At 40.9% G+C, this 25,811-nt stretch overlaps 3 protein-coding genes across 6 annotated transcripts in view; 2 read left to right on the top strand and 1 right to left on the bottom strand.

Annotated features, from left to right (window-relative positions):
• The window catches only part of dclk1a (doublecortin-like kinase 1a), a 42,604-nt gene extending 33,462 nt beyond the window's left edge, over positions 1–9,142 (top strand). Inside the window, exons 6-16 of one of the 4 annotated variants that reach the window (XM_054625910.1) lie at positions 2,486–2,582; positions 3,080–3,225; positions 3,803–3,922; positions 5,624–5,770; positions 6,501–6,634; positions 6,780–6,857; positions 7,027–7,123; positions 7,231–7,311; positions 7,409–7,522; positions 8,855–8,932; positions 9,053–9,142. In XM_054625910.1, the coding sequence (XP_054481885.1) occupies positions 2,486–2,582; positions 3,080–3,225; positions 3,803–3,922; positions 5,624–5,770; positions 6,501–6,634; positions 6,780–6,857; positions 7,027–7,123; positions 7,231–7,311; positions 7,409–7,522; positions 8,855–8,932; positions 9,053–9,142 (1,182 nt within the window). Of the gene's footprint in view, positions 1–2,485; positions 2,643–3,052; positions 3,226–3,802; positions 3,923–5,623; positions 5,771–6,500; positions 6,635–6,779; positions 6,858–7,026; positions 7,124–7,230; positions 7,312–7,408; positions 7,523–7,755; positions 7,830–8,854; positions 8,933–9,052 lie in introns of those variants that run through there. The other 3 variants (XM_054625909.1, XM_054625912.1, XM_054625911.1) reach the window with 3 other exon arrangements.
• Positions 9,143–13,533: 4,391 nt separating this feature from the next.
• On the top strand, positions 13,534–15,769 carry rfxap (regulatory factor X-associated protein). Its single transcript, XM_054625771.1, has 3 exons — positions 13,534–14,212; positions 14,759–14,869; positions 15,465–15,769. Exons 1-3 carry the CDS (start codon positions 13,784–13,786, stop codon positions 15,567–15,569), a joined length of 645 nt encoding a protein of 214 aa, XP_054481746.1. The 5' UTR covers positions 13,534–13,783; the 3' UTR covers positions 15,570–15,769.
• A 91-nt stretch (positions 15,770–15,860) lies between these two features.
• smad9 (SMAD family member 9) lies at positions 15,861–22,615 on the bottom strand. The gene is given in 9 exon segments (XM_054625770.1): positions 15,861–16,962; positions 17,273–17,529; positions 18,186–18,407; positions 18,697–18,807; positions 18,967–19,146; positions 19,149–19,223; positions 19,491–19,706; positions 20,184–20,715; positions 22,525–22,615. Coding segments are annotated over 8 exon segments (1,401 nt in total). The 5' UTR covers positions 20,380–20,715; positions 22,525–22,615; the 3' UTR covers positions 15,861–16,818.
• Positions 22,616–25,811: the final 3,196 nt, after the last annotated feature.

Genomic DNA, 25,811 nt, shown 5'->3' with positions numbered 1-25,811 from the left:
TCGCCGACTGTTGCCTATGCAGGTTTGAAGAGCAGTGGTTCCAGTCATGATGTAAAAGGTTTGTCAGTGTGTATGATTTTTTTATTTTTTATTTTTGTGGTGTGAGTCATAGCCAGAGCAAAAGTGAAGAGTTGTCGAGCTAGAAATAGTGTATGTTGTGTTGTGCAACAGGGAGAAAGCTGGATGGTCTAACAATAACAAGACAGTTCCTGCCAAATATAATGATCAATATCAACCAGAGCAGACTCCATACATCTTTCTCCCAGTCTCTTTGCTTCTCCGTGTCTCTCTGCCTCCCTGTCTCTTCTCACTCTGTCTGTCACTCCATCTGTGTCGTAGTTTTTCACACAGGAAAGAGAGACACGATGTTCATAGAAGAGCAAAACCTACCTCCCAGACTGCAGACAGGAAATGGCCATATATAGGCTTTCTGTCTCCACTCTGGAAGTCTCATAAACTGCCTCTCCTCTCTCCTCTCTGTGAGCAGTTTCCATAGCAACAGTATTTTGTTTCCCTCGGTGGCAGGAAGAGAGAGATAGGAGTTCAAAATGAGAAAGAAGAGTAGAGGACAGGGCTGGATGTGGGATAAGGACACAAGAGAGGTAAATATACGAGTCTGGATGAGAGAATAAAGGAGCAGAGGAAGCATGTTTTGTAGATAAAGCACAGGATGGTCATCCGCTTTATGAGTATTAAGTGGGTTTTCTTGTTCTGGGATGAGTGCCCAAGCAAAAACAACATTACATAAACCAAATCAAGCCTGACTCATAGCTAAATTCACCTGGTTGGCTTTCAGGTCACAGCAGTAGAGATGAGTAAATGAGCTGGCAGTTACTTGAGCAGAGATATAGGGCAGCTCAGCTTTGTAAATAGTTTTCAGGTCTAAGTCATTATGATGGTGGCCTTCTCTTCTTTCTGCCGTGACAGCGAACTCTCCAGGCTGTATGCCATAGATATAAGAGGATATTTTTTCTATAGTTCTCACAAAGCATTTTAATTGAATTAATGTTGATCTGCACTGTTGTTGTAAACCCGCTTTATAAAAGCAGAAGCATGTAATCAGATTTCATTGGACACAGTTTTTAAAGTTTTGTTTGTAATAATAGCATTTGTTTAGGCCAAATTTGGCATCCTTTTACACATCACCTTTTTCATTGTTACAATTTTTCCTGGGCTATCATAACAATAGGCAGCATCCATTCATTCAGCAGCACTCTTTAGATCTCATCTCTTCTAAGAACTCAGGACTGATTGATGTGTGAATTATGTGGAATAAATTCACCATGAGAGAGCATCAGAAAAAACTACACCTGCACCGAAATGAGAGATGAAAGTAAAATGTTTCATCAGACAACATTAGTCACCAACAAACTGCTAATGCACTATTCTCTGTTGCACATACAGTAGATTGGCTCATACATCACACACATACCATTTACAGTGCAAACTGCACATATTAAAAATTCACATCGTCCAACTTATATTTTAGAGGAATACAATGGTGTCCACTTCCATCACTGGCAAGGCTACATGTGCCAGCTGCACCTGCAGGATTTATTCGAGCACTGCAAACCTCCCAGACCACAAACATTTTTCACATCTGTGTCCTCAGGACTGATTGTAAAACCAGAGAGAGGACACGAAGGAAAGTGAGAATCATTTTTATCTTCCAAATGAAGCAGCATCACATTGTCCCAAAAAATATTTGAATCCAAGTTTTGGAGTAGAGGAGAAGAGAAAGATGGACAGTAGAGGAGTGGAGGGAAGACAGAAATAGAGGGGTAGATTCTCATTTACAGTCCCGACTAGATCCTCGCTCCCCTCCCTCGTTGCTTCCATGACAACCAGACAGAAGGTTACGAGGTGGAGGGCGTAATGAGTTTTTGTCTTTAGATAGATGCAGACGCTGCATCTCTCTCCTTTTAATGACCTCCTACTCTCCAACCACATTAAGGCAGTATTAATCCGTCTTTATGAGTGTCAAAAAAAAAATCTCTGTTTTGAGGTGTGATTAAAGGTAGTAGTGAGGAGTTAAAGGAAGGGACAGATAGGAATAACTTAAAGTTCTGTGAATGGAGATGAGCTTATTTGGATGCGGTTGTCTGTCCACCTTGGACACACACAGGTTGTTTGCTGAATAAGTTAACGGTTTATTTTCAGCTCAGTAACTTCAGTAAATCTGTTCTGGCTCCTTTTGTGAGCAAAGTGTGCACACGACACAGGGAGGCAATATATACAGCAGACAGACATACAAACACAAAGACAGACTTAAGGATGTTCTCAGGATGTTCTCAGGATGAGACGAGTTGCACAATGTCCTATTATCTATCTTTTAGACAAAAATATTTGTTTCGGCTGGGATTGTAGCAGAAGGGACTGCTTCATGGTGTGGAGTTTATGACAAACTACTTTGTGTGATAATACAGTTTTAAATAATTGACATCCTGCTCTCTGTCCCCCTCCCCACCCCCCTCCCTCTCTGCAGGCGTCCCAGGGTTCTTCCACCTCTCTGTCTTCCTCTAAAGTTTCCAGCTCAGTGGAAGAGAGGGATGAACCTCTTACGGAAGGTGAGGAAAATTATCGTTACAAGAATGTCCCATCTGTCCGTCAGTGGGAAAAGGCGATGTACTCGCAAATATCATGCATGTCTGAATCATTTTCATGACCTTTGATGCATCTCTCTGTATTGTACATCCTGTGCTCATCACCTCTATTTCTCACACCTTCCCCCTCCTCTGCTGTTTTTCTTCATCTCTCTGACTGAATAAAACTATGTGACCCTACAAACAATGATGTGCTGGTAAATATTGTAAAGGTTATTACAAGAACTGTATTCTTTAACATTTTCATCTTTCATTTTATTTACCTATGGAGGACCTTCTAAAATGTTATAAACCAACTAATTAATTCATATTCAACTGAACATTGATAGCGCATATTTGTAATTTGATTTACCTGTTAGTTTTGTGTGTTGTGCTATTTTTTACCTCTATTTACCAGCTTGATTGCCAATTAAAGAGCTCACTCTAAACCTTGTTCGTCCTCCCTGCAGCTGAAGTTCTAGTCGATGAGGTTCCAGCTGTGCCGTCCTACATATCAGACCGCTACAAGGTGGGACGCATGTTAGGCGACGGAAACTTTGCAGTCGTCCGAGAATGTGTGGAGCACTCCACAGGACGGGAGTACGCTCTGAAGATCATCAACAAGGGCAAATGCAGAGGAAAGGTAAATTATGACTCCAAAGGCAAAATAGTACTGTGCAAGGCTACCCCACCCAAGTAGGAATACTGTTGCTTGGCTATAATGTTACTCATCTAGACAAAAAAAGATTACTTGTTTTAAAAACTGACTATTACGGATTGATTTTATCTTCAAAAGTAGCTCTTTTGAAGATGTCTCATACATTTGTCAAACTTAATAAAACTAAGGAAACTAAGAAAAAACAACAGTTTGCAGTTCATCAGTGCACAAAAATTTTATTCAGGATCGACAGGAGATAGAATAAAAAATTACCTTTGCCTACACTTTAAAAGCAGATTAATCTTAATCTGTGTCACTTAAAAAGCAATTACCTTCATCTGAAAATCCTTTTTTCAATGACCTCCAGCAGTTTAATATGTATTGCTTTAACAATGAAGATGTGTACTCCAGTGTGTGTCAGTACTCCATGACATCACTGTTATATGTGGTTAAAAATTCAACAGAGCACACTTCTCACCACACTCATCACACCTACAGAGGGCCAGGTGTTAAGATCGACTTTAGTGTTTTGACAAATATGTTTCACTTGACTTATTTCTAGGAGCACATGATCCAGAACGAGGTGGCCATCCTCCGCAGGGTCAAACATCCGAACATCGTCCTCCTCATAGAGGAAATGGACACCTACAGCGAACTCTATCTGGTCATGGAGCTGGTCAAGGTGTGTGACCTAATTTGCATACTGTATATATATATATATATGTGTTAATTTTTATGTTTGTGCCTGCTTTGGTTATAGGACAGGCTGTAATATTTGGCCATACTAACATAATGGATAGATCTATTTTTAATGCATGTTGGTGATCATTATCTCCAACTTGAGAGCAACAGAGAGGACCAGGGCAGCAGAAACAGCAGACCAATCTGGAACATTCAACATGTGAGGCAAATGATGAATTCCAAACAGTCACACACTGTGGGATTGAGAGAATCGGTCTGTGGCCCGAAGCGCTTGTGGGTTCACATTCTTTATTCTCTCTCGCTCACTGAGTCAAGAAATGTTTGTGCATAATTCAGGAGCCAGGAGTGTAATCCATCTGTTCATGTTGTGGTGTAGAGTACTACAGAATATAGATGAGAGGCAATCTGTGGAAGAAGTGTGTGTACGTGTGAGCGTGTCCAAAGTAGGAGGATCGAGAGGAGGCTGTTGATGAATGAGGTGGAGAGAGTCTCTGCCAGAGTGGCAGGGACAGAGAGAGAGAGACAGATGGATGCATTGAAAGGGGAGGCAAAGGGTAAGAGCAGCGAGAGAGGGAGGGAGATGGCTCAATATATAGCCAAAAGTATTGTATAGTTTTGTGTGCTTTTGCATGGTGCTGTTGATAAGTCCCTTAGTTTAAATTAGGGAACAATTGTATATTACAGACAGTATGCTTCCACCTTTTTGGCAACTGTCTTTGCTGCAACATGACAAGGCCCATAAAGGAATATTTTTTCGATATGTCATGGAAGAACTTAACTGGCTTGTACAGAGGTCTGACCTCGACCCCATCCGACACCTTCGTGATGCCGCCAGTGAGCCAGGCTTCATCACCCAGCAGGCGCGGCTGTGCTCACTAACACCTTTGTTGATGAATGGGAGAAAACTCCCAGCAGCCAGGCTCCAAAATCTTGTGGAAAAGCTTTCAAAGAAGAAGGGAGGATGTTATAGCATCATATTAATGTCTAAGCCTTTGGGAAATAGATGTTCAACAATCACATACAAGTATAATGACTGAGTGTCAACATACTTTTGATATACATACATACATACATACATACATACATACATACATACATACATACAAATGCACTGGTGAGAGGCTGACAGCGCTCATGTTTAAATAATTGTCCCTATGCAGGCTGGACCCCGACAGTGTGTCTGAGTCTTTGCTGAAAGAGAGAGAGAGTTAGAGAGATTCAGCACTATTTTAAGCTGCTGTTCCACTTAGTCCTCTCAGGGAGAGAGAAACTGAGAGAGAGAGAAAAAGAGAGAGAGAGAGAGAGAGAGAGAGAGAGAGAGAGAGGTAACAGGAGGGGAGATAAAAATGAACATGTGATAAAAATGAAAATATGAGATGATAACTGAGGAAAAAGCCTACGAGGAAAGAAGGGGAAATTAAAAGAAATGATTAAAAATACTTTAAAATATTCAAAAACAGGGGAGGAGGAGATGTTTAATCCAAGGTGAGGAATAAGCACACAGTTTACCCCCCTAGCTGTTAAGCAAACGAAAAAAACCTCGCTCAACTTTCTTGCCAAAAACTCCTCTCAGCAGAAAAAGATGAGCAACTGTGAAAACACAGGTTCTGTGTGTGAAAACGCCAAACAACAGTCCTGTGAGTTTGTTCCCAATTCTGAAAACCCTTTTTTTTTTCTGCAGGGGGGAGATCTGTTCGACGCCATCACCTCTGCCAACAGGTATACTGAGAGAGACGCCAGCGGCATGCTCTACAATTTGGCAAACGCAATCAAATACCTCCACAGCCTCAACATTGTGCACAGAGACATCAAACCAGAAAACCTGCTGGTGAGTTCACACATGTGCTTTGACTGTCTACATGGTCGTATATCTTGCCGCAGTGTAGCCTCTCTCTTGTCTGAATGAACGGTGAAGTATCATCACTCACTCTGGACTCTGACAGAGGAGAGAGATGACTCATCCCTGCTGCCCTCACACCTCCCGCTCACTCCTTCTCCAGCTTTCTTTGTATGTGCATTCCATCCCTTCTTCTCCCTTCTGTCGACCTCCCGGTTGTCTTCTTATCCTCTTCCCTCAAATGCTGTTCTTGCACCGTCTACCACCCAGAGGCACTTTTTACATGTGATGGTTGGGTCAGACTTGTGGAAGGAGTTGTGAGCCGTACACCCAAAACAATAAGTTTAAAGATGCCAAAACATCTGAGCAACTGTAAATATTATAATATGTATTATACAAGCTTTAAGGTTTGATGCTTTATTTAAAGGTGCCACTATACTTTTACTTAAAGTCACTATGTATAGGATTTGCAAATTTGAGACTTTGGTACCCCCTAGTGACCCTAAAACAGACAACAATATCGGCCCCCTCTACCCCCCCCCCATACACACTAACCTGGGGACAGTGACACTGAGAGTGAAGGTCTGATAATGGGTCAATCATTCCATGGATAGTTACATTTTTTTACTCAAAAAACAGAAACAGAAAATGATCAATTTCTAGAAAAACATCAATTTCATTAACAGCATTTGTTGTACGTGTATTTTTTTTATGTGCTTAGGTGTATGAGCATGCAGACGGCAGCAAAAGCCTGAAACTGGGAGACTTTGGTTTGGCGACTGTGGTGGACGGCCCCCTCTACACTGTCTGCGGAACCCCGACATATGTAGCACCTGAAATCATCGCAGAAACAGGGTAAGAGCATCAGTAGCAGAGTTGAAAATACAGGTACAAATCAGAGGAATGACACACAGGTCACTGCCAAAGTATCAGTCATGTGTCAATGCAGTTAGCTACTTTTTTTCTTCTTTATCTATGATATATCTTTGTCTTTGTGCAGGTATGGCCTTAAGGTGGACATCTGGGCAGCTGGAGTCATCACCTACATCCTGCTGTGTGGTTTCCCACCCTTTCGAGGGTAAGCTAAAAGCAAGAGTTACACCACCTAGTCAACATATTTTTTACTTGCATAATGTCGCATCCAGAGTTGTGTATGAGTTCCCCTAATGGCTTTATAACTCCTGTGAACATTCAGAGAGAGAAGTATTTTATTTATGAAGGCACACGTGGAAATGTTTCATTTGCAGGAGCAGTGACGATCAGGAAGTGCTTTTTGATCAGATACTAATGGGACAGCTAGAATTTCCCCTACCGTACTGGGACAACGTTTCAGAAACAGCCAAGGTGAATATCTAAGTTAGTAAGGACATCATCTGTTACTATGTGTTGCGAACAAATCCAATTGTTTCAAAAAACTGACTTGACTCACCAATGTTTGTTTCCTGCTGAAGGAGTTGATTCGATCCATGCTGGAGGTGGAGGTGGATCAGAGATACACTGCCCTCCAGGTGCTGGAGCACCCTTGGGTCACTGTAAGTACAGCGTTAATTGAGCTCACATCCATTAAGTTGCAATATCTTCCCTCAAGCGCTGATTTTTTTTCCTCTCCTCTGGCCTTGCTCGATACAGGATGAGGGTCTATGTGAGAACGATCATCAGTTGTCAGTAGCAGGGAAGATAAAGAAGCACTTCAACACCAATCCGAAGGGCAACGACACCACTGCAGGAGTGTCAGTCATTTCTGTAAGTCACCTCTACTAGAATCTACAGCACCCATTAACCAACTGATCCAACAGATCTAAAGTTGTTGTTAAATTGGTTTATACAGAGGTCTTTAGTTTTTGTCAACTTATTTTCAAGTCAATTTATTCTGCCTCCAAGGACGGATACAACTTTCTGAGTGAAGTTTGTGTCTTGTTCTGTTTTCAAGTGAACTGGTGTTTAGAGTGATTTTGCTGGTTTCTCTTTGTATTCAGTTGGATGACAGCTTTTCTATGCAGAGATCTGGGTCGTTGGATTTCTACCAGCACCCGGCCATGTACTGGATAAGGTACGCCAGGTTTCCATAGAGATTCAACTGGGTAGATGGTCACAAACTATGGAGATAGTGTCTCCAAAATTGCTTCCTCCCTCCTCACTGCGTGAAGCTGACTGGCTGCTGCTGTGCTGCCTTGACAGCTTCGTCCCTGCTCTGTGGTCTTTGTGCTTGGCTTTTTGCTTCTTCCCATTCATCCCGCGATTGCTGTAAACACATACATCCTGCAGCGCATGCATCCTTGTCGTCCTTCTTTACACCACAGCCTCTATGGTGTAATAGTGTACATCAGTGTCTCCTGGATTTCTGAGTGTGTGAATAAGGAAGTCCAAGTTACCCCTAAAATTCCCCTTGTGGATGTGTCTCCTAAATTTCTTTGTTGGTACTTGTACAAAGTGATGTTTGATGTTTTCATTGAGCAACAGTAACTTTCTGCTTACGCAATTTCTTTGTGAATGCTGCCTTTCAAAGAAACCCTGTTTGCTTGCTTGTTCACTGTTAATTTCAGTGGGTTTTTTTATATTGATGTCATGCTCCCTACGTGGCTGCCTCTCATAATACCTTAGCCTGCTATTCAGCTCCCGCTAACCAACTCCTGTTGTGTGACTTTATCCAACATTGATTTATGGAGGAAGTTCATGGTTCTAAAGGTTCATATTTATAATTTTACTGGCTGATAGCCACAGTACACAGACAAGATGAATTAATAACAAATGAATGCATCGATGAACACAATCATTTGATCTATGAATCTATCTTAAGGTGCTCATTAAACATAATTTAAGAACTGGGATGTTGAATCAAAACTTTTTAATTTAGGTTTTGATTTTATATATTTAGCTTTATTTATTCATCATACCTTCCTCATTGATTGTTAATTTTACCCCTCTTGTCACTATCGAATAATATAATTAATATAAATGAATAACTTAAAGAACATGTGCAAGGTTCTCCTGGTCCTTCATACTGGAATACTGTGCCACCAGAACATGGCATCAGAAGATCTAATCATAATGTTCTCCTGTTCCTCCTTCATTCAGGCCACCGCTCTTGATAAGGAGGGGCAGGTTCTCAGACGAGGACGCCACCCGAATGTGAAGCCACTGCCTTTGCAGATGATGCTAACACTGACAACAGTAACAACATCAACAACAAAAACACTACGGACGGAGCCTCCCAGCTGCCTCCCTGGCTTGCCCATGGCACCTCCCTCTCTGACCCCCGACACTTGCTCTGACCCTTCCCCGAACCCCAGCCTCCCATCTGACTCTGATGACATCTCCATCAGCTCAGCCAGTATCATCTACTCCCCCAACTCGCCCTTCTAGAGAGGAGGCGGAGGGGAGGAGGAGGAGGAGGAGGAGGAGGAGGATGTAGAAGCAAGGAGGGAAAATCCTCGTCCAGCTCCTCTCTCTATATGTAGAAGGAGGAGGAGGAGGAGGAGGAGACATCAGCTTCCCCACAGTCTCTTTTCTACGGCTGGGGGTGAAGAAGAGAAAACCATGAAGGGAGGAACCAAAAAAAAAAACAGAGAGAACTTTTAGCTCCACTGAATATATCTTTCCAAACCTGGAGGAGTGATCGATCAAAGGGTGGAAAGATGAAACAGTGGGTTGAGAGAAAGAGAGAAAGAGGCAACAAGAAACAGAGACCACGAGGAAGAGGGTAAAGGTGGAATGAGGCGAAATACTTTTTTATTTATTTATTTTCAACGTTCTCTCATCTGAGCACATGTTGCAGAGCCCAAGGAGCGAGAAAGGGGGGACGGTATTGTTTACCCTTCTGTGATGATCCGGGCTCAACATGGAAACTTCCTTATGGTGGAGCAGCTCTAGAAGGCAATATGAGAACCTGGACCAATGTTCATGTTTTATTGAACCTTATTTATTCATTATTTAGTCACTGCATTTTTTTATATGTATTTCACTTTTTCATAAAGAATATGTCTTTTTTGGATTGTCCTAAGAGCTTGGAGGAACGAAAATAATGGAAAAGTGTGGAGAAGTAGAGCTCAGAAATGTTGAAGTAGGCTAATGTAGGCTAATGTGGGGAAATGAGAGCCACAATGTGTAGAGAAGGGGTGTTTTTCTTACAAATGTGTTAAATATAGTGTTCAGATAAATGATCAAAGACAGCACTTGTGCTATAATTCTGTGCACCACACAGTATTGGCATTGCCTTCCTGTAATGTTGGATTGCAGTTTTACAGTTTACATTTTACAGAGACTGCTATTAAGACAATAATGGTGCATTTGATCTCTCCTTATAATTGTGTTAACTGCTTCATACATGACATCTTGATACACAAAATTCAGCAGCATTTGGGTGCTTGTGTAGCAAACATTTTGTCTTCATGCGTACAGTTTCACAGTCATTCTGAACTTATATCATATTAATCTTGATATTTTGTAATGCTCATGTACACATATGAAGCCTGGTTTACGTATTTTTCATACGCAAACTTTTAAGACATATTTCATCCACATATTCCAGCAGTTAAGAAAGGTTTAATTGTTTCAGCCTAGGTGTACCATTTGTATGGGTTTGCAGGAATGTTTAGGTTTTAAATGTATACAATTAGCAGTTTATGAGGGCTGCCTATTTGCACAAAGTACTGCAGTCTAAGTGCAGTCAAACAGAGAAAGACAGTTTGGATGCCAGAGAACCAGCAGCACTGGGAAGCAGTACAGTTAAAGGATGGGAGAGGATTAATTTGAGCTCTCTACAACCTCATTCATGGCTTCATTTATTCAGATGAAAGCATGACAGACATACAGTAGCCTATTCTTATATAAAAAATGGTTCTGTGATGAAGTATTGTTTATATGTTATGTAAATAACATAATTTCATTTATTTTGATAGTTCACAATACAGTATATTTATTTACTAGTAATGAGTCTATGAAAAATGTAAAAAAAAAAAAACATTCATCATACATGTCTATCAGTCGGTCAGCAAAGAAAAAATAACCCAGAGGAGATCATCGGGTCGAAATGAAACAATATAAATGAGTAGAAAAAAGACCAATTCGACCTGATGTCCCACTTGGATTGATGTACACAAACAGAACTAGAGAACAGTCTTCAGACACTGGGAATGATGTCACTTCCTTTGCAACAGCATCCGATAAAGGGATTTCCAGTAATTGATGTGCGATAACAGACAGGAGAAGCCAGAGGAGTAAGAATAGTGCAGAGCGATGCCTTTTGATTTTTAAGGATGATCTGCAGTGGTCTGTATTTATTCTTATCATAACACATATACAGTAATGTGCCACTATATTGATCAGTATGAAGTTGTCTAGCTGTTCAAATCCACTCACTCCTGCACATGTGGTTTACCAAAGTGCTTTCACAGCTGCACTACAGTATTACAATCAGTTGCAATACCAATACCTGTACCTCTGTTCAACAATGGTGTATTAATAATAGTAGTAATAATTAAAATTGGTTTCAAAAACAAATTGTCTGGGTCTTGTGTAATGCTTTACTATGGTTTAATGTGTTAAGCTGGTGTAACATTTTTTTTTACTTTAAATGATATACAGTAGACAATTCATGTAGCAATGGACCCGAAGGGTCCTCCAATCTCTTTGAGTTTGCTGGAGAAAGATTTTATTAACTGTAAATTTGTTTTGTCAAATAAATGAACATTGCCCACTTTGTTTTTTTTTACTTCAATTGTTAACAGTTATCTGCAGGGTTGGCACTCAACTAGAGGGGGACTTGAAATACATAGTTGTGAATCCCAGAACAGTTAAAGCCAGAGACGATGGACCAAACATTTTATGTACTTGACAGAGCAAGTGATCCGCATACAGGTGGATCGTTTTTCTTTCTTTCGGCAACTTTGTCAGACCTATTTGACATGGAAACCCCTAATAAACAACAAACAAAAAAAGGTTTGGTCCCCTGACTTACTTTTTGCTTGCTGATGAGAGCTTGCAAGTTTAATAAAAAAAGAACATAAGGAGTTTTCATTGTGTGCTTCACAGTATTCTGTCTGTTACAGAGCAAATACTGGCTCTCAGACAGCTACCTCTGTGCTTTTCCTATGCTCTTGCCTGCTATATCCCCAGACCTTGACGCATTATTTATATTCTTACCTGCAGGAACACTGCACTGTACCAACTGGAAACATTGTAGGTCTGAGCACTTCCTTTGACACTTTGGTAACTGTAAATAAAGAAACAATACACCTTTCTAAACTTTCAGTTTTTCAAATGTTGCACTTTTCAATTTTTTTTGGATTATACTCAGTTACTTTATTGTCTTCCTTTCAGTGTTGGCTGCTGGTAGTGTGATGATCCTGTATAACAAAATTTCACATTGTGCAGCCTGCAGGCCAACTGTGGCGAATGTGACATGAAATGGACATATTATACAACAATAATCCGCCGGTCCCTTTAAATACTGCTGTGTCACATGAGGTAGAGTGCTTGACCCGCAACCACAAGGTCGGTGGTTTGAACCCCTCTACAGGCAACATGCCGAGGTGTCCTTGAGCGAGACACCTAACCCCAAAATTGCTCCCCGGGTGCTTCATTGCAGCCCACTGCTCCTCCGGGATGGGTCAAATGCAGAGAACTGAATTTCCCCATTGTGGGACTAATAAAGGCTTAATTATTATTATTATTATTATTATTATTATTATTATTATTATTATTAATACACTACTTGCGTATGTCAGGTTAGATATGACAATTAAAAGTGACTGGTTGCATGGCTTATGGCAAACTGCGAGTCACGTAATGTTATCAATGTGAAAATGTCATGAAAAAAACATAGTTAAGGACGTCTATAAAAAATCATGGTATAGTATGTCATAAAAATGTAATTGTGTAGTTTTACGAGTATGAGAGAAAATGTAATTTATAAGTCATAGTATAGTCATAGTATAGTATGACCTTAAATGTCATAAAAAGGTCATAGTATAGTATGTTGAAAAAAAAACATATAGTATGACCTTAAATGTCATAAAAAGGTCATAGTATAGTATGTTGAAAAAAAAGCATACAAAATATCATAGTTTACTACGACTAAAAATATCATGTAAAAAATCATAGTATAGTATGTCGAAAGAAAATCATGATAAACGTCATATGTCAAAAAACCTCATTCAAAATATTTGAAATAAAGTGTGTCGTAGGAAATAATGAAAAAATTCATAGTATAGAATATAGAAAGAAATCATGAAAAAGAAAAGGTCTAGTATGACATAAATATGCCATTAAAAATGTCTTAGTATAGTATGCCATAGAAAATGACATTAAGTCATATTATAGCATGCCTCTAATACTTCCTTAATATAGTGTGTCTTAAAAAAGTCATGCTATAAGATCATTTTTTAATGTCATAGTATAGTATGCCATAAAATAAAATCATAATAATGGAGGTGTCATAAAAAAGTTATTAACAAGGTCACAGTATAGTATGGTATAGTATAACAAAAACAAATGTTTTTATCCTTAATATAGTTTTTCAGCTGTGCTTTTCTCTGATTTACTCTTTATTTCCTTGTGGCAACCCAGGTGTGTTTGCTTGACACTGATTATTTAAGTAATTTAAACTCATTTATTTAATGAAGCATGCAAAATGTATCCTGTTAGATTACAAAATACATAATTACCACCAAGAAAATAGCATAAAGCAGCATGTGTCGCACGTACTGCGTGTTGGCCACTAGGGGTCACTGTGTGAAAGGAAACCGATGCGACGAAGAAGAACGTTCTTGTTATCGAAATGCAGCGAGAGCAGTGACATGCTATGGAAGTTGAATGATAGGCGAATATAAGTCCTAATTCACAAAGTATGTATGTATGACACACTGCCTTATCAAATTGGATCCTACAGGACTGTGGGCGGGCAGCTGTGTTTGGTCACTGCGTTATTTAACGTGAGCTGGCTGCAGAGGTTTGATCGTTAGCTCGCTATCTGCTGCTACAACTCTGCATTTGTTCGCCGCGATCATGAGCGAAGATGACAGCTCGGCATCAGCGAACAAAGACAAGGACTCGACTCTGTTGCTCACTAAAGATGGACAAAGGTACTACGTGAGTAAGAGCGGAGTGGTCGACAGCAGGAATGTGATAACACCGCACGAACCGGAGAACAACGTCTCCTCGTACGAGATGGACGACCTGGACGAGGAGAGCGACGTCCTGGACACGTCGGATCCCAGAGACAGCGCCGCCAGCCCGGAGGAACTCAACGACGAGGAGACCTCCGAGGGCGACAACGCGCCCAAACAGTGCACCTATGACGGGTGCACGGAGACCACGACGCAGGTGGCCAAGCAGAGGAAACCCTGGATGTGCAAAAAACACCGCAACAAGATGTACAAAGACAAGTACAAGAAGAAGAAGAGTGATCAGGCCATGTCCAGTGGAAAACTTGATGTAAGGTTGAGCTTCAGATGTACAGTACCAGTGAAAAGTTTGGACACACCTTCTCATTCAACTACTTTGAAGAATCTAAAATATAAAACATATTCTGGGTTTTTTGAGCATTTGTTTGTTTACCACATAATTCCATATGTGTTCATTCATAGTTTGGATGTTTTTCAATATTAATCTACAATGTAGAAAAAAATTGAAATAAAGAAAAAGCATTGAATGAGAAGGTGTGTCCAAACTTTTGACTGGTACTGTAGATACTTTAAGATCTTGAAACCCAACATCATGGTGAGAGATTGTTCAGACGAACCATAAAAAGTAGAATTTGGATTACAAACCATCTCTACATGTAGAGATTTTAGATAAGATGACTGAAGAATAAATTCATTTGAGAAGTTTAAACTCCCCTTACTGTGCATTTCACATTGCCAGGGCATAACTCATTGGCACGCCCCCTGGCTATTTTTCCACACTTTACTGAACAACAATACAAACAAAACTCTCCTGGTTAATTGCATGTTTTTTTGTCTCTTTGTACGTGTCGATCAGGAAAACTCAGAGGAGCGGCCTGTGTCCGTGAACAAACAGCGTCTGGGTGCCATGGGTGACCGGCCAGCTCGACCCTCCCTGATAGAGCAGGTCCTCAACCAGAAAAGACTGGTAAGTCGTAACTGGACACACTGACTTTGATCGTGCCATGATGCAGCTACAGATGTGTGACAAATTAAAGGGGAAAACAACATTAAGAGTCTTTGTAGAGCCTCCAGAACAGCTTGTGTAGCTTGGCATAACTATTCAGTGACCCCCCCTACCTTCAAGGGGATATTTTGATTCAATATATGCCTGGAAAATCCCCTCTACTTTACCATTATTCAAGTTTTTCCTTTTAATATGTCATCCATCTCTACGCCTGTCCTCATTGTTAGTGTTATATCTGTCTTATTTCTCGATGTATGGTATCCCTAAATGTTTCCATGCTCAGCAGCAAGGCTATATTGTAGAGCATGGCTTAACATGTTATCCAAAATACTTGCATGCATCTGCTAAGTGTCTAAGTGAACGGGTTTGACAGCCATTGTGTTTTTTGTGTTCTTCCACCAAGACTGGAAGACATCACATTTTAATGTATAGAGACATTTTGGCACAAGGTGCTCTCTTTCCTACAAAGGCAGATTAAGACAAGCAGGCCTTGTATCTACAGAAATCTTTGTTTTTGTATTTTGCTCTGAAATTTGAATGTGTGCGTTTCCTTCAGTCACTGCTCAGAAGTCCTGAGGTGATCAGCTTCCTGCAGCAGCAGCAGCAGCTCCTCGCCACACAGAACCGCGGCCAATCACAGCAGCAGTTCCAGGGCTGTTGACGCCGGTCCGTCAGTGTTTGACTTTGTACTTGTGATGATGCATAGAGAGCGCTGATGAAACACTGGCACGTCATGCGTAAATGGATAGTAACCGCGTAGAGCCGAAGAAAGAATAACATGGTCATCAAGAGACGTCGTAAAGGCGTAGTGAGACTGGTGGGCTAAACTAGGTGAACTGATCTAAACCCCCCCCCCCCAAAGGCATACATTACTGACTATGTCTGGTGCTATTTATTCTCACTTTTACTTGTTGTGATTTTACTTTTTAATTACCATTCTTTGTGTTAGTCCCCTGTCTTCATGTGACAATGATAACGATGGCATTGGATTGCTATTGTCTTGTCAAAGTTATTCAGATGTCGAAGCCTCAGAACAACTGAATTATCCTGTAAACTCAATTTGATCCTCCTGTCTTTTCCATTGCGGAAAAAAAGAACATGACAGTTTCTTTGTGTTTTTGAGTGACGCCTGTGTGATACTTTTCAGTCCGTTTTCTCTTAATGAATTATTCACTTTGTTTTTAGCCTGATGTTTTTATTTTGAACATGAACGTGTTGTTACATGTGACAATCAATTGTTTAATGCATGTTTACAGCCCTGTTGTGCCCCACGTGGGGCTTTCAGGACTTTTTTTTTTTTTACCACACTAACTGTATTCAAAAAAGGAACACAAATCAAGTTTGGTGAGATTAATATTGATCATGCTAGCTGTGTTGTACTGTACGCTACTGTATGTTCCTGTGTTTTAATGTTGATGTGTACATTTTGCTGTGAATATGAGAGTAAAATTATTAAGCTAATATTGAGAAATGTCTTATTTTTCTTAAAACAACTTTAATGGAACAAGTAAAAAGCAAACACAGTCAAAAATGAGTCAAAACATGGAAATAGAATAGATACAACCGTAATAACGTATACAACACGTAATAACACTAGTATTTTGAGTACCTTCAAATGTATCCTGTTTTTACTTTTCTTGGAGTGCAGTTAATGTCCCAATGACAAACCATAAATACCTTATCACAGTCTTACTGAAATTAAAGAACTCTTCATCATTTAACTACATGAGCTGTAAATTAAATTCAATCACTCATGTGTTTCAGTTATGTGGCATGATGTGACAAAGCTGTGGGTAACAGCTATTTTTGTAATTTAGTTTGAGATGTCAAGAGAAGCCCATAGGACAGAAAGCCTGGACATAGTAGAACATACAGAACCTACGACTACTTGACACACACGTGTGTCCATGTTATGACACTGAAGAAATAGGGTTGTGGGGGGACCCCATCTGTGTGAGCACCTTGTCCAGCCACTGCAGGGGCCCGTGCAGATGTACCTCGATCCAGCAGGGGGTGCTGGTCACATCTTGACGGTGGTATTCAGCACCCCAGCCCTGATGAGAACACACAATAATAAATCTCAGTTGCTCATGTTGGCAGTTCAGGTAACTATTAAAATGAATGGGTGACAAGTGAACAAGTGTAATCCCACCTTGTGTACAGTAAGATTTGACATGCTCATTAGCACATGAGGTCCAAAATAACAGCATTTTAAGTAACATTGTGAAACTTTGAGTGGATATTCTTATTAAACCATATAGGTATCAAGCAAAACTATAGGCAAAAGGATGATCGCCATACTGCATTTCTCTGGCTACATGTCGCCTAATCCCAATTGTTAAATTTAACAAGAAAGCTCAGTACCTTTACAAAGCTCATGCGGATGGTACACATCTTAGTGAGCTCATAAACGACCTCAAAGCCGTGGTTAACCGACTGGGCGAGGAGCTGGGCAAACAGCTGGTTGTTGAAGATCTTGAGGCTGCATCCGCTGGGGATCTTACACACAGTGGTGGCGTGGAAGCCATGCTGGAAATTACAGTTGCGGCTCTGGACGAAGATGCTGCTGTCGCTCAGACACTCTGCATACACCTCGCCGCCCACATAGTACAGGTGTAAACCTTAGAGGAATGGAGGAGAAAAAAAAAATAACAGTGAAATAACAACTTGAATGTTTAAACCTTTGCTTAAAAAAACAACTAGTCCTTTTATTGTGGTGCAAACAATTATCATGTCATAGCACATCAAGCAGCTTTTATCCAAGAAAACATGCAATCAAAGATACATATTCGATGACTTTGTTGTGTACAGACTGAAAATGCTGTGTTTTTTTTCACATTATATGGAGCAAAACAACAATGGAATCTGCTTGGAAATGAGGAATGTCTGAGTTGTGTCTGTGAGTCGGGGACCAACTGCCCTTGACCCTTTTTGTAACCCCTTTCGGTAAAAACCACAAATTGCACTGTTTACTGTAACCTCGAGGCTTGTTGTTTTTGCTCCAACAAAGGCAGGCTTTCTAAACTGTTTGGTCATGAGAAAAAAAATGGCCTAATGGATTGCTCACAGGAGACACACACTCAGCGGACATCTATTCAGCAACAACCTTCCCCTGACTTCCTGCTTTCGCCCCGTGTATGATGGGCACAGGCCATATAAGATAAGATAAGATAATCCTTTATTAGTCCCGCAGCGGGGAAATTTGCAACGTCCATCAAGAAATATTTCAAAAGGACGTGTTCTGATGTGAATTACCTGCATGAGTCGTCCAGCCTACCTTTGCCTATGTGCCTGCGTGTGTGTTCGATGGTGGAGTTGCGGTTGACGTTGGATAGCAGGCCGAGGCAGAAGCGGTTCTTGTTGTTGGACGGGTCTGTGAAGCCGTCCACCAAGACGCTGCGGGACGACGCGTGGAAAGTCTCGCCCACCCGGTTGTTGAGCTCGTAGTAAGCTACAGAACACCAGTACTCTGGTTCCTCGTAACAAACAGGCCGTAAATCTAAACAGGAGCACAATAAAGGGTTGACTTGGAGGATAAAATATGCCATCGTACATTTCTTTTTTAGATACTTTATCACAATGATGCAAACATTTGCAACATTACCTGCAATGGCAAAAGGACAACTGGAGATCTTAATGCCTCGGTATAACCAGTATAACAACATCTCTATCTGACACATTTATATCATCTCATGGTATAGTGCTTGTTACTTAATAGACGTAAATACTACTTTTATTGTATGCATTTTTATTTTCTGCATATCTCATCCTGTGTGAACTTTAGTTACCTCTGTGCGGAGATGAAAATGTGAGTTTGAGGGTTTCTGTGGAGTTGCTGGGCTTCACATCATCTTGAGGGTTTGTCTCCATCATGCTGTATGGAGGTGGGGGAGTTTCTGCTGGAAAAGCATGTCACAAATTAAAGGGACAGGAAGAGAAGGTGATGTGCACTCAGATCATGAATGAAGTCAGAAACCTGCTGGCATGACAGGTGTTTCCCTGCTATCTCACATAGACTGAAACACTTAAAGTATCAGCTTGCTCTTTTTGGTTCCTACCTGTGATGTGATACGGACTGCCAGGCTCTGCGGAGCTGTTGGGGGATTCGGGGTAACTCTGTGAAGTGGGAGACTGGATGAGGGAGGAGGAAGGGGATGAGGAGAAAGAGGAGCAGGGCAGCGTGGGGAAGGAGTCCGGGTAGGTGGCGTTCTGGGGCATCAGAGGCTCGTTGTGCAGGAGGCGTTCCTGAACTTCGCCAGCAAACTGTGCTGAGGGTTGAACTCGCTGTGGCGTGGGACCAGAACTGGTGGCAGCACTGAGAGGAGACGAGAGAAAGGAAGGGAGGAAAAAAAAAGGTAGTGAGGGAGTGAACAGAGACAAAGGGACCCAGAGCAAGAGCAGATGCTGTTATAAAAGATCGCATTACTGCAAATCCTTTCGGCTTGGGAACACTGTATCAGATCAAATGTCCTGTCTCGGTTTGTGAAACCACAATAGGATTAACTGTCATGATATAAAAATTCAAAAATGACCTTATTGTTTTAAAGCAAATTCAGAAGACGTTCTCTCATAATGTGTTTACCTGGAGTCTCCACGCGCCTGTAGTGGTAAGGGTTGACACAGATGTCCTTCTGCTTGGAGCCGAAAGCAAACTCACAGCACTCCAAGGCTTTGAGCTCGTGGTGGGACTGCAGGTCGGGCCAGCGCCAAACCCTGCAGTAGATGACATGGGGCAGTCCCTTCCTGTGGGACACCTGCAGCCTCCCGTCCAGCGACCGCGGAATCGTCACGCACTTGCCTGAAGGAATCAAATTGAGTAACGTGGTGCTCAATACACCTTGAGGAAATCTGCAGATTGTATTGTGTGTTTAAACCTCAGTTTGTTTAATAATTTGATATCATGATGATTATTCATAATAGTGTGTGAAACCTATGACCTCACAGGTATGAAACATCCTCTTTACTGACTATAGTGGCTCCAAACCTTTTAACCTTATGACCCCTGAAGTTAAGCAATAAAGCAAAATTGTTTCATTTGAATAATTCTTACAGGACCAGAGAGGTACGATTATCAAGTTACCAGCAACACAATGGACATTAAAGTCTATAAAATTACATTATTTTCTGTAGAGGAAGCATGTTTTTTCCTCTTTCCTATTAATCATCCTAATTCCCTTCATGTTTATCTTGTGACCCCCCCTGGATGGGTTCTGACCTCCAGATTTGGACCTGCTGGACTGAACCAAAACTGACCGTTGGAAACTGTAATACTCACTGGGCTGCCCAGGACAGCTGAGGGCTCTCTCAAGCTCCTCCATTGCCCCCTTCTTCTTCTTTAGTTTCTTCACTAGAGAGTCCACAGCCTTTTCCGCCCACTTCTCCTCCTCATCCCCTTGTTTCCAGCCAAGCAGGCGCTTCACTGCTGGGCTGGTGAAGGAGAATAGGGACGTAATGGATGCAGAGGAGTTCATTATGAGATGGTTAAATGGGTGGCGAGATGAGGTGGTGGATGCTGTTAAAGGGATAAAAGCTCCCCTGAGGACCGGAGCGAGGAGTCAAATAATAAGAAAGCCAGGACAGAGGTACGGGTAAAAGAGGTATCCTGGTGAGTCTGCGTAAACAAAGACTGTTTCTTGTGTTCCCCTGTTACATCCGAGCAGCACCAGTGAAGGAGTTCCCATGTGCAAAGCAAACTTTAAATCCCCTCTCCGTGTTGGCACCGAAAGGATCCGGCAGCTCTAGATTTGAAGCCTCCTGCAGGGAAGGTTATTCCTCACAGACAGAAACCCAGGTCAAGTTTCAATCATCTGGCAAGAGAAGAGAGAGAAAGAGTATTAACTGCTAATTTAGCTGAAACAAATGTATGGTTGGATAAATAGTTCAGTGGTTAGGTAGAAAAAGAGACCATGAGATTGAATTGTAAGAGGAATTTAGCACAGTGAAATCAAAGTCTAATACCACAGGAGCAAAAAACTACTCCTTTCTAACAATCTGGGCATTAGTGGTGTATTTCCATGATAAGGAGGCTGTATCAGTAGACAATGATACAAAGACCATGCCTGTTTCAAACTGATCTCCCACAACAACAAGGTTGTTCTTTTTTTTTCAATGGAGAAAATGCATTCCATACTGTTCCAAAAAGAGCAGGGCAAGATGGCCAAGCTCATTTCTAGATTCACCAACAATGAGGAATGTCCTTTCTGGCCTCTGTTTCTATGATCATGCCACTGACGCCCAGGAGCCATACTGTCTGGCCAGAACACATCACAGGACAGGAGGGGGAGAGAGGGAGGGAGAGCTCACTCTGTTTTTTTGTCTATTTCTTCTATACCGACTTATTTTTGTTGGACAGAAACAGAAAAAGTCTTTAGTCTACTGCAATATATGTAGGTTACCTTTTGAGTCCTAAATCAACTCTTTTCAGCGCGCATCTCTCCAGCAGCCCCACCTTACTGATAAATCACTCAAACTTTCCCAAATGTTCATACAGTAAAGTATGTCTGCACGTTTATGATGGTGATCTACTTGTAGCAGAATTCTTGCGATAGGGAGAAGGCTATTGTGTTTGGAAAGTCGTAGATCATTTTTTGCATGTAAGATTATAACTCGTCTGCTCCTTCTCCTCTTCATGCACGCCTGTTTGATTATGCGCATCAAATGCAGATTAGAAGAAAAAACAAAAAAAACACTCTAGGCATGCAAAGCGTTTATAAACAGTACATTGAGATCTCTTTTAAGATTTTTTTTTTTTGGCTTGGACGCCTGATTATTCTAAAATACACAACAGAACCTCGTCATTGTTTCCAAATCTGAAACTTTGTGGTTTTCCCAAAACGATGGATCTACAAAAAAATACACACAGGTAATAAAGAAATGTGCAAATCAGCATTATGTGCTATATATGCTTATGTGACCAAAGTCACTGGTCACAAAAAAACAAGACAGCTGGGTTTAACAATGACAGCAAAAGCGCACGAGCTCAATGCGGCATCAGTCTGCCGCTGGTGCTTTATGGAGCCTGGCGTCACCCAGTCTGCAGGCTCAGATAGGCTAATTACCTAAAGCTTTATCACCAGGACACCCCTTCCCTAAAAAAGTAAACACGGCAGCTTCCCTTTACTACGACTACAACGAGTCATGTTGTTGCAAAAAGAATCCGGGATCTTCACTTACCTTTAAAAAAACACACCTTGATGGTTGGCTGCAATTCGTGATCATAAACTTCATAGTTTAGGAAAATCATCATAGTTTTCATAAGATTTCATAAATTCAACTAGTCATTCAAGTACCAAGGAGAACCAAGAAAAACGCTTGAATATTTCTCAAATGTGTGCCCAAAATAGCAGCCTAGAGCCATCTATTGATTACTGTCTATTCTCAGGTATAACATTAGCCTATATTTGTCTAAACCCATGTCAATATGGGGAAATAATATATAAAATAGTAGAATAATGTATTCAGAAAAAAGTTTCCTGTTAGTACCAGTAAGCATATATCTACCGAGTATTTCACAACAAGCATCTTAAATATTCAACTTAGAAACCAATCCATCAAAACAGACATAAAGTAACAAAATTGCATTTTCTGGAAATATACAAGGTGTTTTATCTACTCACCTCTGTAGTGATGACAAGTGCACCAGAGACAGACTGCGTAAGGAGATCCTGTCTGAGGCGAGCCAGCATACTGGAACAGCGAAGGTGTGTGTCTGTTTGTTTGCATGTGCGTGCGTGTGTGTGTGTGTGTGTGTGTGTGTGTGTGTGTGTGTGTGTGTGTGTGTGTGTGTTGACTTTGTGTCAAGTCAGTCACAATACAGATTACATCCAGTTGAACATTTCAAAATAAAAGCGTTGTTGACTAAATGTCACCTTTGCAAGGATTCAGACAAAAACAGAAACAGTGGGCCTAGAGTTGCTAGTGTCCTAAATTATGTCATCAAGTCAAAAAAGAAAAATGCGTTTGGTACCTTAGTAGATACCAAACAGGTAAGACCACCACAAAGATAATTCAACAGTTCAATCTGTTATGGGCTATGATTTTAGTTACGTAAAGTACTGGAATATATATTTATATTAAATTAATACTTTACAACTCATAACAAAATATACATTTTTTTTCCTAGTAATTTAGCAAATTAATATAGCTATATTTTGCATCATCAGTTTCTATATATAAACTGAAAATGTTACTTTATTCTGTGTTGAAGCACACAATGGTGAATGGAGCAACACAAATGTAAAATATTTTTTTAATTAGGAATCAATATATATATCAATTTTCTCTCTCTATATATATATATAGAATGAGGGAATATAATCAGTAAAATGCACACGTGATAAACACATTTTTACTCTGTTTTAGAGAGCACCAATCTGTTCTAGGTTACAGTTGATTTGCTACAATCAATACATGTATATATTTGCTATTTAGCATATCAATGTAATATATTTCATTTCGTCGTGCAGGTTCATCGCTCATAGTTCACAACTCCAAACTCCTGACTCTCTGCTCTTGTTGTGGAGGTACAGCCACGCCCCTTCCCGCTGTGTCCCGGCAGTCTGCGGTGGCGTTGACGCAGGTCTGCAGAGCCCGGAGCCTCCGCTCCTCCAGCAGCCACAGTCGAGCGCCACACAGCCTCGGCGGCGTCAGCCTGGCTGGAACCGCAGCGCCTGCATGTTAGATCCCTCCGCCTTCTCCCCCCAACCCCCCTCCTCCTCTCCTGGAACTTTCCCAGAATTTCAGGGATTTCAGATTCAGGCACCGCAGCTGCATGCACGTGCACGCGTGTGTGTGTGTGTGTGCGTGTGCGTGGCCCCACCTGAGCCACGAGTCTCCCGGTCACTGTATCTAACGGAGGCCAGGAAATAAAACGATCACACCTGTTCCCCTTTAGACTAATACTTATGAATGAAATAGGCATCATAAAGAACAATTGCTACAATAGTAGTAACACCATACATGTTCCTACCTGGATCATTCTTAAAAGTTAAATATCAAATACAAATGTTAAGTTTGTATTATTGTTTTTAATTCATGTTTGGTTATTTGCCTATGTACAAGCTTTTGTATGATTATAATAACAATAGGATTAAGGTGGATCTCAATGAGGATAGAAGTGACAAGCATCCATTCCACCAGTTATCTTTTGCCTTTATGTATCAGGTTACATCTGTCTGCCAAAGGCCGTGTAGACAAAATATAGACAATCTGACGTTAAATAACTATTTGGGCTATTAGAATAATACTCTCATGTGCACGCGCGCACATGCATACACTGCACCTGTAGCTTTAAACTGTTAAAAATGAGGGACTGTCATCCGTCCTCCACAACGACTTCAGTCGTGGTGTTAAAATCAGGCTTCGTGGTTTTGTCTTCTCCATCGAAGTGGAATTGTTTTGTTATCTATTGTCGGGAGCCATATGAGGGATTTCGCACTGCGGATGGATACGATCCTTTATTGGGAGTGCCGTGGCTAGTCCAGTTAATGACGCAAGCCCGGCTGGCGACAGTGAGTCTACAAGTTTGACATTTTCAGTTTACAGCAACTGCTGCGGAACGCAACAATACTCCCAGCACGAAGTGAAAGCACTCTGGGGTTCCTGTCAAAATGCTTGTGATTTTTTTTTATTATTTCTTTTTTTTTTTTTTTAAATCCAAGCAGCATAAGGTGGGTCATCAATGTGCACCACCAGGATAAAGGTCTAATCAAAGCCAGGTATTTCCTAAAGCTAGTCCGGGGACTCAGGGAAGAAGACACGAGGAGGTCTGAGGGGGGAAACGCCAGCTGTTTGTTCATGCTTTAGAAATAAGCATAATAAATAATAATTTAAAAAAAAAAACGTAGCAATACATGTGCTCTCAAAGTATTGTTTGGCATCAAGTCTTACAATTAATGATCATCCTAATAGGTGATCATTAACATTAACATTTATTTCTACAATCAACACTTGAAATGATGAAGGCACTTGCAAATGACAAGGTAGTACAAAATGTAAACCATATTTTGGTGTTACATTTTTTTTACCTCTTTACTTAAGATTTCATTAAACTTGTTTCATCACATAGAAGTTAAAGTGAAAACCTGTTTTCCCGGGTAGGTCAGTGAAATACCCTTTTCATGTAAATTGTGTCACATATTAACTAAAGCGCAGGCAGGAAACGGTGAAACAGCAGCCAGATTATGATTCATTGGCTCTCTGTGTCTTGTCTGGTCGCAGAGGGCAGACAGACAGGCAGACAGGCAGGCAGGGCACAAACAGGATGCGCTCCCCGGGGCTCCGAGAGGCCCCAGAGCGACATCCGCATCTCTGCCGAGACATAGACCTCAGGCTCAGGCATAAGAAAACAGCACCATGAACAACTTCATTTGTTCAAACTGCAAAAAAAAAAAAACGCTTGCTGGATGCTTTCCAAGATGTTCACACGAGGTTTAAGAAGACAGGCGAAGGCTTTGGTAATACAGGGTTTCCCCCACTCATGATAACCTCAATCCCAGCTAACTTCTTCCGATGATTTTAGCTGTTAAATCTAATTTTATACCAAATTAAATAAACTGCAAGTGGAGTCAGATCCTGCAGATTTCCTGTAATAATATTGAACTGATATTATATGTTCCTGGGCCCAGTTCCTTTTTGAAGGATGTCTGATGCCCAGTTTGGGAAACAGTTATCAAAGCTGTGGACCATGTGTGTTAAGACAAATGTTACAGTAAGGTATCAAGCACTTCAAGAAAGATTAGCAGTGTGTGACTGCTCACAGTGACACACTGTTAACTGATTAAGTTAACTGATTAAGTTGAAGTTCAGAATAAAACACAACACAGTTTTTAAATGTTATCAAAATGTAAAAACAGTGAAGAAACGTATAAGCACCATGAGAAATCACTGGTTAAATAAAAGTAAC

Source organism: Anoplopoma fimbria, chromosome 24 (assembly GCF_027596085.1).
Source record: "Anoplopoma fimbria isolate UVic2021 breed Golden Eagle Sablefish chromosome 24, Afim_UVic_2022, whole genome shotgun sequence".
NCBI lineage: Eukaryota > Metazoa > Chordata > Actinopteri > Perciformes > Anoplopomatidae > Anoplopoma > Anoplopoma fimbria.
Note: the sequence above shows the minus strand (reverse complement) of the source record. Positions and strands in the feature narration are given on the sequence as shown.

Coding starts and splice junctions, on each gene's coding strand:
- rfxap (XM_054625771.1), top strand. CDS start 13,784: ATGAGCGAAGATGACAGCTCGGCATCAGCGAACAAAGACAAGGACTCG. Junction 14,213..14,758: donor TGTCCAGTGGAAAACTTGAT/GTAAGGTTGAGC, acceptor CGTGTCGATCAG/GAAAACTCAGAGGAGCGGCC. Junction 14,870..15,464: donor TCCTCAACCAGAAAAGACTG/GTAAGTCGTAAC, acceptor CGTTTCCTTCAG/TCACTGCTCAGAAGTCCTGA.